This window comes from Plectropomus leopardus, chromosome 7 (assembly GCF_008729295.1).
Source record: "Plectropomus leopardus isolate mb chromosome 7, YSFRI_Pleo_2.0, whole genome shotgun sequence".
Lineage (NCBI taxonomy): Eukaryota > Metazoa > Chordata > Actinopteri > Perciformes > Serranidae > Plectropomus > Plectropomus leopardus.
The window spans coordinates 11,994,255-12,008,538 of NC_056469.1; the positions used below are offsets into that span (position 1 = coordinate 11,994,255).

Sequence of the window (14,284 nt, forward strand, 5' to 3'; positions counted from 1 at the left end):
AACCCCCAGCTGTGGAAGCCTCCGAGTTAGAAATACAAAGTCAAAGGAGGTGGAACGCAGTCCTGGACCTAGTTTCCAAAAATGTTGAAAGCCTCGAGTAATTCTTTATTTCGCTTACTGACTCCTGCTCACTTCCTTAGAGAGCTGCAAGTGTTGCTGTTAGATCTTTATTTCCTACCATTAAGGAGTGAAACCATAAAATGTTCATATCTCATAATCAACACTTTCTTAGTGCTGACTTGCTCCTTTGGAAAGAAACAAAGGACTACTTTTCCTTCGATTTTTTGGTGAAATGATCGCAAATATTTTGCCCCTCTCCACTTTAAATGAGTTAAAGTTTCCCTATGTTTAGCTTGTGCCACTTCTTTTTTCTAAAAGCTCTTTCCATTTATAATGCAGAGAGATGTGGCGGCATTCCTCTTGCTGAAATTATCTGAAGGTATTTTTTGTCCACAGTATTGATAGTGATTTAGGAACTGCTGATGTCACTTGTTTGATGATGTAGAGACTTGAGGGTGACAATGGATCTATAACGTATCAGATTTTCAAAAAAGCTCATTGACCTTATGCTATTGCAATAATTGGAAAACTTGTTGTGCAAGCCATTTCTTCTCATTTATCTCCTGGAAATAAGAATGTTTTCTCTGAGGACACAACAGGCTTAATGGCTTCAACTGTCTGATCTGTCAAAAAGGAGTATTGCTTTGAATACAAATAACTGTGCAACTCCATCTCTCTGCTCTCTGTACTTTCAAGGTTTCAAACTGAGCTCAGTTACGACTTCCTGGAAGTGCATGATGGTCCAAACCTGCTGTCTCCTCTGATTGGCTCGTTTAATGGAACCCAGGTCCCTCAGTTCCTGTTCAGTAGCAGTAACTTTCTGTATCTGCTTTTCACCACCGATAACAGTCGATCAAACAGTGGCTTCAAGATATTCTATGAAGGTAAGAGCATGCTACTATTCACTGCCTGCACTGCAAAACTTAATTTAAACTCTATGAGTTATGCATGCAAAATATTTTTGGGACAGGACAAAGATGTTCTTGCTATTTCTCATAGGAATATTTAATTGACTATGAATTAGATATGTCAACAAATGGAGAGGACAAAAGAGAACAAAGTCCAAGAATGCAGTGGTTAATGGTCCTAGAAACTTTAATTGGTGTGCTTTTTATCTAACACTTATAAAGTTCCTGAAACTATTTGTCAAGACCAAACTGTGCAGAGGATGTGTTTCAGAGGGAATACATGTAAAAGCACCATTATACCAGCTCAGCTCAATGAGTTTCAGTTGTCAAGGTGGAACAAATTTTTTTCAGTTCAGGTACAGGGATAAAAATTCAAGGGTAAGACTGTCGAATTTAAAACATTTCAGAGGGAGACCATGGTCAGCGCTGTATTGTAAATCAGATGTTACCACTAATGTTAATTCTTAAGGATACGTCACAGTTACTTCAGGTTGAGCATTTGTTTAAAAACTCAATTGTTTGCAAGGCCCTTGTGTGGGAGGTAAGCAAATGGCTCCTGGGTGAAATCAAAATCAGACTTCAGGACAAAGTAGGCTGAGCATCTGAATCAATGTAGCTTGTTGAAACACATTGTGCTGTAAACTGTAAATATAAACAAATACTGAAACCAAGGCGACATTCAGATTGTAGGCAAATCAAACTTGTTTCTCAAATCAGATACTTAAGACAGACTGTCTGCAACCGTTATCTGCAGTCGATAAGATCATCACATGAGAAATGGCAGCCCATTATTTTTACTCTCCAAATGAACACGCTATCAAGTCACAGTGAAGAACTCCTTCAGCTGCGTTTTTCCAGACATTTTTTCTCCATGTTGTCTCCTGTAGTGCTCTGCTAGTAGCAGCATGGATTCTGCTCAGCACTTCCATCACTCTGGATTGTCTTTGTCATTGTGTGTGGTATTGCAAGTGATGCAAAAGACACTTTGAGATCCAAGTTGACCGTCCATAGAAATCTGAAGAAATCTGATAGAAATTGTGTTTTATGTGGGGGTGGGGGTATGGCTTCTGTCCAGACTCTCTTAAAACAATCTGCATATGCTAAAAAATGGATTTCAGTTGGCAGTCTGGTCAAAATAGATTTCTTTAAATAGTCATCTGCTCCAGACATTGCTTTTGCAAGTGTTTACATTACGAAGCGTACACTGCTACATGTAGCTACATGCTAACGTCAGAGGAATGTACCAACCAATGTAAGCTTGGTTGCAGATGTTAATTTCTCCCCCTGATTTCAGATCACGTTCCTGTTGGAACATGTCGGGTTGTGAAGATTTTGATTCGGGAGCCTTTATTGTTGATTTTTCACAATAGAAAGTACCACTGTACTCCGTCACAGCCATTATCCCAGACTTGGAAGCGCTGCCCAATCAGAGCAGACTGGGCTTTTCGGGGAGGGCTTTAAAATATGGATGCTGAAACAATGCATCTCAGACAGAGGGAAAATACAGGTGTTCCAGCACAGACATTATGAGGGAAATGAAATGTTTTTTTGAGCATTTGAGCAAGCAGGTAAACATGTTCTAGTACAAACCCAAATTACAAGTATGAACCTCAACATGAGCATATACATCCCCTGTTAAGGTGGAAGCTTGAGGAGGTGGGCTGTCTTTAAGTGCACAGACTGCCTAAGAAAATCTAGGTGAAGTAAGAGAACTATTAGCTCTCGGAGGTAAATAGTCGAGAACTGTGAATAACTGGGTAAAATCTTCTGCTCTAAGGGGAGTTTATGTTTTTAATGCTTTTTTTCTCCACATCATTATGCATGGAGTGGTAGTCTTTGAAAAATCAAATAGAAAAATACTGTGGACTTAGTGTGATCTATTTTCACGACTGTATGCACTAGCACCATTACCCTTGTCACTCAGATGAGATTCATAAGACAGAGTTTGTTATTATGTCTGTATTATTGACTGAGAGCAGACCACAAGTGCCTTTGTCTTATTATGTTTCACTCTCAAGTGCATTTTTCTTTTGTTGATGAGGCTATTGAAAAGCAATAACAGTAAGATCATATTAGCTTCTTCCATTGCAATTTAGGACATATCTTATTGCGGAAATACTTTGGGGAAACCCAGCCTAGTTCATTTGTAAAATTGGTCTTACAAAGTAGGGCTGTTGTGAATTATGCTGTGAATAAACTGAGGCACAGAGATACTGCATCATTCCTGTTGTATGTAATGGATAACTGAGATCTATTTAGTAATAAATAATAGCATTTAATGTTATCATTGTAGGCCCACATATTCAATATGTGCTTTCTCTAATTCCACTCTTGACAATTGTCCTTTTTTTAAATTATTGTTTTTGTATTATTGTTTTCCACTAATACTCTGTGCCCTAGAGGCTAGCACCAGCAGTGATCCATGACTGCGATACTACTCTAACATATACGGGCAAAATCCATGTGTTTCCTCACTAAAAATATCACATATTACTCAAGGAGAGCAAGACAAGTTTTCTACAGGGGCCTGGCAGTACAAAGGAAGAGCCCTTTTATCACACATGAATAATCACTTTGGCTGGACTGTTATACAGGTTATTAATGTTGATGACTGCAATATATAGCTCGCAAACCATATAGTATCACTGTGTTATACTGTTAATGGTGTCATTTCTTGTTGATCATGCTGTTCCACATGGCCAAAAGTAACTGCTGCTGACAATGTAGTAAGACCACAATTCATTACAATGGGGTACTGGACCTTTACAGACAATATTTGTTTGACCTGCTGAGAGTGTGTGTATCCCGTGCTGTTTGATTCTGCAGTGGGTGCAGTTTTACATAAATTTCACATTGTGTGCTGTACCTTTTCAAATGTACTTCATGCTGGGCTCACAGTCACTGATGCCAGACATCCCACAATGAACTGGGTACTATTTGCTGACATGTCTGAGTCCTTTGACTTGGTCAATCACCTGAAACTACTGCAGCACCAAACACTGGACTCACACCAGGACACCTCTGAGAGAGAACAAAACATGATAGTTGCAGCTTTGTTCTGAATTGGCGCTTCATTCTTAACTTATATTTCTGAGACAAAAAATATATGAATGGTCAATCACTGTTTAATTCAAATTGCTCAAGAATTTTCTTGATCAGGTTAGATCTTTTACTGATGTATCTAAATTGAATTATAGATGGATGCTCTGGAGATGTGGAAGTAGGGCTCGGTGATATGGAAAAAATCAAATATCACAATATTTTTTTATCAGACACCTCAATATTGATATTGCAAGGACATTGTAGGGTGGAGTATTGGTGATTTTATGAGATAATTATCAGTAATTGCAATATAATGACTAAGTGGGTAAATGGAAATAATAAAACAGCTACAACAGTCTGGTGAATTCAGTAAATTGCTTCACCTTACTGTAATGCAGCCTTTAAAACAAGGAAAAAGCAACACTTACGATGTGACAATATCCAGACTTTAAGAAGATATCTAGTCTCACATTACCATATCGATACCGTATTGATAAGTTGACCAAGCCCACAATGACCAATAGACAGACAAAAGAGCTTTATGCTTTCATGTATAAATTCATTTTTGCAAAATGGCTAAAGAACTAAGAGATAAAAAATACAGATTCTGGTAATCCTGGCCTAGAATAGCCTACCCATGGGTGACCTGATAACTGCTAACATAACTGTTGCCAGTCAATGCCCAAAATAAGCATATTTTTAGTACATCAAAAGCAACCCTTCTTGGAAGATATCCAAATGACAGTCCTGGAAATCACAGGAAAAACCGGGACATCTCTTTGCAGCTTGCATCACTAAAGATTAGAGAGAGTTGGGACTATTAACCAACCAGCTCACTCTAGGAGCAAAACTAGTGTACAAAAATTTTTTTTTATGAAAGCCAAAGGTGAAGGTCCAAAACATGCATAGAACTGGGGGAAGTACATTTGTACAGGTTTACCATGGTCATACCCCCAATTCTCTCTCACCATACCCCGTAGTTCTTTCCACCTAAAAAACATCTACTTTTGACCTTATCTCAGTGGTTGACTTGCTTACATGTAGCAGAAAAAAAAGAATGGTATGAATACGAAACCATGTTTTCTTTAACAACAAAAGAACCAACAACCTTATCAAGGTTGCTTTGACAGAAACTGTCAAACATCGCAGCAGTCAATGCAATTGTGCATTTTCTTCAAAGTCTCAACTGTGTTGTTATAAAACAGCCTTTGCTATTCTCTGAAATATGTCACCTTTTCTGTGCAGTCCCCTTAGTATGTCGTGTAATATATTCTTCCCACTTTTGAGTCAGCATGAGCGAGTGTTCATTTTTACATTGAAAAGTAAATAAAAGTCAAAGTATATATATCTTACTTTGGAAAACTTGCTTTCTCTATTATGTATGCGACCCGAGACCTAGCTTTGTTGTGATGATTGTAATAACATCAAAGGTTCTGTCAGCACTTTTTCTGTATGAATGTGGCCTAGAAATTTTACTGATGGCAAAAATAGCATTGTCATTTCATGTTTCATGAATGCTGCATGACCTCAATATACCTCTGTAGCTCAACACTCATACTTTGAATAAGCAAGAGCAGAACTTCTCCTATACTTTATAATTACTCAGAATTCACACGCCACAACACAATGAAGATGTGTGGGTTGGTAGTTATCATCACAGTAACAGACTGCAGATGATGGGTTAACACAAAAACAAAGGGGACTCGTAATAAAAATGAATGACAACAATTAGAATTGAATTGATGATTACTAGAATTATTGCAAAAACATATTCAAGAACTGTTTGTTTTTCACTTCTTTAGTGGTCACATTGGACACATACTCCTGCATGGATCCTGGTATTCCAGTGAATGGTGCACGGTCAAGCCATGACCTGTCCATCGGTTCCACCGTGTCCTTCCAATGTGACCCAGGATACAGGCTTAGCCACGAGGAGCCACTGGTTTGTGAGAAGAACCACTTCTGGAGCCACCCACTGCCCACTTGTGATGGTACGTATACAGAGTGTTAAAAGTGCCTCCTCCAGATATGTTTTGAAGTATATAGAAATACTTACACTAATGCTGTATTTTGTTTAAACATAAAAAAAACTCTGACAAGGTACTGGAGGCAGATCTACTCTTTCTCTTAATAAATTCTAAATTTGGCCTCCGCTTGCCACCACTGCTGCTTGTGGTAGGCTTCACTGTCTGCTTTCTCTAATGCTGCTTGCATTTGGTTGCCCAAGCAAAAGAACAGTGTGCATCAAGATGGCTGGCACTTGAGTAAGCAGGAACATTAGAGAGATTCAGCCTTACATGGTCATCTATGTCGTGTGTTAGCTTGTGGGCTAACTGGCAGTGGTCGACACAGCGTGGTCGTGCAACAGACATATCTGCTGAAATTGAGTTTTTGGTAGATAGTGGAAGGAAACTCCAGGGTTCAGTTTATACATTTAAAAACTGCAGACTTTATCTTGTTTGCTGTTAAAACCTTTACTATGCTAATGCAGACTCTGCTCCCTGTACTGACAGTCCGCTCTGTGCTGTCGGTTTCAAGTTTCTTTGCTGCTGTTGTGTTGAAGCCTGTTCCCTCATCAACACGTGTTTTCCGTATTAGACAGCAATCAAATTTTTGTGACGTACCTAATCTAGTTTGCCTGGAATACATTTGAATCTCAGATTTTTGTGAAATGCAGACATCCCCTTCCTCAGTAATGAAAAGTAAAAACACCTCTCTTGTGACAATTTTTTTATGATACAAGTCAGTTCAGTCAGGGTGAGACGTTTTAGGGGGCAGAGACATAAGAAAACACAATTTTTTGACTAGGGAGATTTTAAGTTTTTTGCAGTACATTCTAGCTCAGGCTTCAGTCTCATCCATGAGTTACATGACAGCACAATTTTATTTGACTGAATGCTAATCATATTTGTAAGTTCTTTTATAATACACTATTTTTATTGTGTATATTGTGCAATAGTATATTCGTATATATTCTTTTGTAAAAGGATTTTGGATTACATTATAATATAATATATGATCCTGAAACGCATTAGAGCTGAATGACTATAAAATTTGAGGACCACTCTTCTTGTCACTGAAGCCATCTAAACATGTCTGTTAATAGTCATTTAAGAGATACTTAATAATTGACTTGGTTATGACTTTAAGTACTAAATTAATTTATACAGCACCACATCAGCTGGTGAGAATATTAATATTATTTTTAGAAAATACACATTAAGAGCCTTGTTGCACATACAGTATGTATACTGTTCAGCCAGAATAATAAATCCCCGGGACAATGCACCATGCTACACCACAAAAGCTGCTCAGGAGGAACAGATCCCACATCCAAATCTGATCGAGCATCTATTAGATGTGCTGGTACCCCACCTCACGACCACAGAATTTAAAGGATCTGCCGCCAGCACCTTGGGGAGAGACACCACAGAGCGCCCCAAGAGGTCCTGTGTCCACACCTCGACAAGTCAGAGCTAGTTCCGATCCAAGGAGACCCCATTGCATTGTAACAAACTGATCAATGTTATTCACTTAACCCCCAGTGGCTTTAATGTTTTGGCTCATGGGTGTAAAGTCTGGCAGAGTCTCTTAGCCATGAATACTTATGGGATGCTGCCGCGAGTGACTGGCAAGAGGTTTTTAAATCAGTTTTCAGTGAAGGTAACCGGGTTCATACAGCAGCTGCTTCCATTGCTTTATTTATTCTCAATCCTCAAAATGAAAAAACAAGGATAAAATAATGCATGGCCTTGTTGGCAAGAGGTAACGACACAAGCATAAGTGACGATGGGTAGCCTACAGCAGGTCTGACTAACCAAACAGGCTCTTGTCAAAATGCTTTTTATTCAACAAATAAACCCAGTCCTTGTGTGAAGAACTTACTTGGGGTGCTATGAATCATGTAATACTGAAGACAGATTATGCTCAGCTTCAAAGCATGAAGTTCAGCATGTTCCTGATAGTTTAGATATCTCACATAATCTCCCTCTCACGGCTGTGTTTGTGCAGTTTTGCTCTTTGTGCTGTTTAGAAGCACACTGAAGGACGATTGTGGCGATTATTGTTGCAGCGCACAAACCGTAAATGATGTCTGTTAGTCACAGATCACTCAGTTGAAAGAATATAATGAGTAAAATACATGCAAGGGTTGGCAGGGAGTGCCATACCAGGCATATAATACTGTGCCATGTTACGCAGCTTCAGCCCAGTGGTTGTACTGAAAAATTATTTTATATCTTGGAGCATTTTCTTGCCTAGGTGTGTGCCAGACTGGTGCCAAATGTCTTGGCTCTCTGCCTATAGAGCCTCTAAAGTAGATCGTTTGCCAAGCGTACTCATCCACTTTTAATGACTTTATGTAATTTTGGCTCATTAATAAAATATTTGATATAATTTTGTTGGTGGGTAAGGATTTGGGCCTTGATGTGTTGTGCTTGCTGGAGGGCCCAAGGGTGGAAGGAGAGAGGATAAGAGGGGGGTGGGTGTGTGCAGCTGTGGAGCCTCAGGCATCTCAGTGATCCTCAAAACATCATCTGACATTCATTACTTTGAAAATATGTACATGCACAAGAGATCTACTTCTAATATTTGTCAACGTTGGCGGTTTTGAAGAAGGCATCGAAGCATTTGGCCGTAATGTCCGAAGAACACACACAAATACACAAACATTAAAGACAAAAGAAAGAGGAAAACAAAGCTTGTCAAATGTCATAAATGCTATATTTAAAAAGCAGTGCCCTTTTTGTGAAATGACCTTTTATTTGAAGCACCATGACAGCATAAGAAAATGGTTTGTAGGTTTGAACAATATCCAATTAGAACAGTTAACCTTCAAACGGATCTAGCATTAACCTCCCGGTCCACAGCAGCCAATGAGGGTGGAGATTTATCTCATTAACTTCCTTTGATGAGATAAGAAGCTTTATGACAGAAAAGTCAATAGTCAACATGCATGAGAGCCATATTATCGAGGTGACAATGAGTGTTCCTGCTTAAGACAACACTTCCTATCACCTCAACTGTAACTACTCTGCACGGTGTGTTCCTACTGGATTATCCCCCAAAACCTGACTGAAACGTAGTTGGATGCGCTGGGCTGATTGTTTCTATTTGGAAGAAATTCAAAAGCACTTTTAAGTCACAATCAAAATAAAGCCTGATTCTCTAATCCGCTGAATATGCTTGTGTCAGTTCTGGTGATTTGTAAGTAAATTTAATGGATTATTGTGTTTTCTGACAATGTCTTTCAGTTTAAGATACCATAGGAGAGGAGAAAATATGGATGGATAACTGAATTATGAATAATTTATTGTCCTGGCAGTAGGGCAGGTTTGGAGCGAGAGGGAGAAAAAAAAAACATTGTGTTGGCAGAATTACAGGTACTCATAAAAATAGCAGGACAGGATGTGATATGACTCAAATGCATTATTCATTTAAATTGCTCCTCTGTCTTCAGGTGAAGGATTTATTGGTTCATTTACAATTTTCTTTTTTTTTCCACCAACAGTTATCTTTCATTATCTTCCCTTTCTATTCAGCATCATGCGGTGGGGATATCAGAGGACCTGGTGGGATCATCTTGTCACCTGGCTTCCCCGAGCTGTATCCAAATTCCCTAAACTGTACATGGACCGTTGAAGTCAGCCATGGAAAAGGTACGAAAAAACCCACTAATTTTAAAAAATACAGTATTCTCATACAATGCATACTAAAATACATAGTTTGTTTATATTAGTCTTAAGCCTTATATAGTTTAGGAACACTTATTGGGCCAGTTCACCCAAAATTAAACAAAAAAAAATTGATTGTTGGATTGTTTTATGTGAGTTGCAGAGGTTTGAAGATATCGGCCATAGAGATGTCTGCCTTCTCTTCTATATAATGGAACAACATGGCACTCAGTCTGTAATGTGGAAATTGTCAAAAAATGCATTTAAAATTACATGCAAAAAACACAACAGCAATGTCCCTTTACAGAAATCATGACCCAGTTACTGAAGACATTCTTTTTCTTACTTCTACTGAACTACATCCATCAGTAGTATTAGTGTGCAGATGAAAAGGTACATCAGATCATGGAAGAGAGGTTCATGACAGCATAAGATGTAAACATTAATGGCGTCCTCCTCGGCTGAGCTGTAACTTTGGCTAGCTCAGTGGTGCTAGATGAGCTAGCATTTAATACACGCTTACTTGTGCCTGGTGATACAGTAAGTGGGTGTAGTTCTGTAAAAAGGAAATAGCTCCTACACAAAACTGCTCACAACAAGGTCTGTATATTGTCTTGACCAACCAGCTCATGATTTCTGGGAGAAATCACTACTGAGTTTTGTGGGGTTTTTTTGTTTGTTTGTTTTTTGTGCGTTTTGAGCCATCTAGTACCATTATATTCAAGAGAAAGCAGACAACTCAAGGGCAGATATCTCAAACACTCTGCAACTCATACCAAAACAATCTAGATTAATAAATAGCGAATAGCACTACAGGTAAAAGCTAAGTATGTATTTTCAATTCTGGAGTGACCTGTCCCTTTAAAATAAAGATATGTGAATTTTAAAAAATATTTTCATTTTGTACCTGCATGAATTATTCATATTTTAGACCTCATACAGCAGCACATTCATTTTTATATTCCTTCCCACACTGACATTCAATAGTCCTCACTATGGCCAAATTATAACACGATAAATTAAAATTTCACCCCCTCAACAGATTCCAAGAACATTACAGGGATTTATTATTATAAAGTGAGAAGAGACTTGAGCAAAGTTAATTTAAATGCACTGTCTTTTTTCATCTTTGGAAAGTGTCCAGAACATGCGTAGGGATAATATTACACTCTGAGGTGTTCACTCATTGGAGATTTAACTGTGACATCTTTTTTTTTTTTTTTCTCCAAAAGTCTCCTCTGGTAATGTAGAATTAAGTTCAATTTGCGGTTCATCTTTATCAGCAGTTATTCCCCTTATTGTGCTTATTTGAGACAATGTTTTAGAATACACTGCTTTATATGTCCCTCAGTTGTATAGCATTTTACTCTATTAGGAGGATATTGCTTTTCATCAGTTTTTCATTTTGCTCATTTAATGAACAGCTTTGACATTTCAGTGGTTCACCTGGTAGAAAAAATCTGGCATTTCAGTTTTATTCACATATTATTCCTTATGAAATTAATTTAATTCCATTAGCACAGCACTCACTGTCAGCTGTGTGATCACTAACCAGTTTTCTGAGACGTTTATTCATTATCATTTAAAAAGCGCACTTGGCTTATCTCAGTACCCTAGCACTCAGCTGTGTTATCCTTATTTTTTACTATAATATTTCTTTTTATACCACTAAAGGCCCATTGAAATGCCTTATTGAACTCTTTGTACATTACCAATTGATGTTATTGTCAAAAACTGGCACTTCTATTTCCTCTCAAGAATCACCTTCTGATAGTTGAAGTCTCACAAGACCTAACAAGACCTTTCTCCCACCCACTCCATGATGTGCTGGTCAAGCACAGGAGGTACATTGAGTGTAAGACTCATTTCTTCAAGACACACCACAGAGAGCCACAGGAAATCACTCCTGCCTGTGACCATCAAACTTTTCAACTCCTTAAGATTGTCAGACACTCTGACACTCTGCCCTTCTACTTTTTCACCCTTTAGCAGCAATAACCCCATAATTTATTTACTATCTATGTTTTCAATGCAACACTGACTTAATAGTGCAATAATCTGTGCAATAACTCAACTGTGCAAGACTCTGGAATTTTTACTGCATTTATACTTAAGCTAATATTCTTGTTGAATTCTTATTTATACTAATGTTGCATTTATATTTAACACACTAAAGCATCCCATTTCTCAGCACATTAACTTGAATTTATACTGTGGATATATATTGCAGTATGATGCAAATATTTGTACACACACACACACACACACACACACACACACGTGTTAGTATATATATAAATACATACAATTTAGAATATATGATATATTTTAGATAATTTCTTAATTTTCCATTTGTTCTCCCTTTATTGGGTTATACTGTATATTGCAGCATAATGCAAATATTTTAAATCTTATTTTATTTTTGTCTTTTAATATCCCAATATGTATGTCATAGCAACTGCAGTATTACCCAATTTCGCTCCAAGGATCAATAAAGTATTTCCGATCCTATCATGAATCCCCTGATTCAAAGCAAAATTTGCCAATCTTAATTTCTCTCATCAGTTATTTTTCTTGCCATGTAAGATAAGATTATACATTTACAAGCATGCTTAACCGACTACGCTCATGATGGCAAGTGGATTGTTATATCTGAGTATGCAGTTTCTAAGACGAGACTGGCATGCAATAAAGAAGTGGAGAATCCGATGACATCACCTAATCCTTCCCTTAAATAACACACCAACATCTGAAAAGTAGTTTTAACTGCACTGTTTTTAGTGATTATAACAATAACCTCAAATACGTGATATCCTTTTCATTTCTTACATTGGGCCTTTAATGTTACAGCAGTAAGTGGAGACATAAAACTCAATTGCACCAACAACATAAAACTGATAACAATTTAAAACAATTTCCAGATAAACGACTAATTATAATCAAATTTGACTCGGGGTCTAATGTTTATTCAAAACGCAAATGTAGTGTGCAGCAAGTAGCGATCAAACCTCATATACACACATAAGACTGCAAATTGGGAAGCTAAGGACTTTTACATAGCCCTCACATGAAACCCCGAAGCATGGTAAACACATTTGATTAATTATAAATAGTAAATGATTAAAATAAGCTATTGCACATCAATTTTTATTTTGATCAGGGCCATGTAGTTACTGAATATGATTTAGAGAGGCAGGTTATCACAATATACAGAGTGTAGCTTCACAAAACCAGAGACATGAAGTCCAGGGATCACAATATCAAGTGGAAAAGGTTTAAAACGTACTGGTACCTGCACTATTATCTAAGCATACAGTTAGGGTGTTACCCAGAACTATACTATCTATACCATACTATAACCATTGTGCTTCACTGTATCTATGTCTTTACATGATTTGAATTATTAAATTCTTCAGAATTTCATGAGCACAACCTGAAACAGGTGATGCTTCCCATCAGCTCTTGCTTTACAAGTGAAAACAGATTATGAATCTTTTGTCATGGCTCAGATTTTCCTTGTGTATTTTTTATCCTGTGGCTGCTGACTGGAAGACAAATTCATCTTTAGGGAGAGAAGCTATGCAACTCTTCCACTCAGTAATTACCAACATCCCGTACCAACTATATTAAAATATTGGGATGTCCCCCTCGCAGGGATGGCTCTTGATTAATTGATCATTTGGCTTGACTCTCTGTGATATAATTGCCATTTTACAGAGCACAATCAATCATTTCATTTTGTTATTTATTTCATGGCCATTTGGGACTTTCTTTATCAAGTGAGCCAAACATTGTGGAGGACATTATAGAGTCATATTTGTACAGATTCAACAGATGGCATTCAAATGGCAGTGCTTATTGTACTGAAAAGCAGCCAACTGGCCATCATGACTGGAACAAAGATGTTACTGGGTCTGAGTTAGAGTGTGAAAATAGAAGCAGGGTGCACAGACCTAAATTGAACCCAAAAGTTAAATACTAGTTTGTTGCTATAACATTATAATTTTGACCAATCTTAAATGCCCAATTTTCTTTGCTGCTCTACAGAATTTCTATTATGGATCATGTTGTCTTTTCTCATGTGAATCTGAATCAGTGGATTGCCAGGCGAGTTAGAGATGTTTTGTCCTGTAGTTTCAAAGTTTCACAAGATGGGGAAAGTAGGAGAAATACCAATGGTAATGTACTCTTTGAAAGGCCATGAATCTTCAGTTACATAGTTTTAATCTGTGAAAATCACTTTCACTTTCAAGTTTTCATTTGAATTTTTCTGTTCACTTTGCATTCTAAAATTGCTTTTAATCATTTTTGTTTGTTTTTTTTAAATGTAATCTTTTACTTTTCATTTAAGTATGATAATTTAAATAAGATTCATTTTAGTATTCTCATTGCTAGTGCTGCTGTAAGGTTTAAAGCATTTATTATTCAATAAATGAAAGATAAATTGTGTAGATGGATGTTTCAGCAAGCTAATCACACATTTATACAAATGATTTTAAATGATGGTAATGGCATTTAAAATTATTGCTAGAATATAAATTGATTAATAGTCACATTCGCTTTGACGTTTTTGCATTTAACGTTTACGCTCGTGCCTACAAT

The 14,284-nt window shown here is 37.3% G+C and overlaps 1 protein-coding gene across 1 annotated transcript in view; it reads left to right on the top strand.

The window, feature by feature from the left end:
- The window catches only part of LOC121945336 (CUB and sushi domain-containing protein 3-like), a 232,487-nt gene that overhangs the window by 81,843 nt on the left and 136,360 nt on the right, over positions 1 to 14,284 (top strand). Inside the window, exons 18-20 of the mRNA XM_042489465.1 lie at positions 757 to 944; positions 5,813 to 6,001; positions 9,551 to 9,667. Coding sequence (XP_042345399.1) covers positions 757 to 944; positions 5,813 to 6,001; positions 9,551 to 9,667 — 494 coding nt within the window. The remainder of the gene's footprint in view (positions 1 to 756; positions 945 to 5,812; positions 6,002 to 9,550; positions 9,668 to 14,284) is intronic.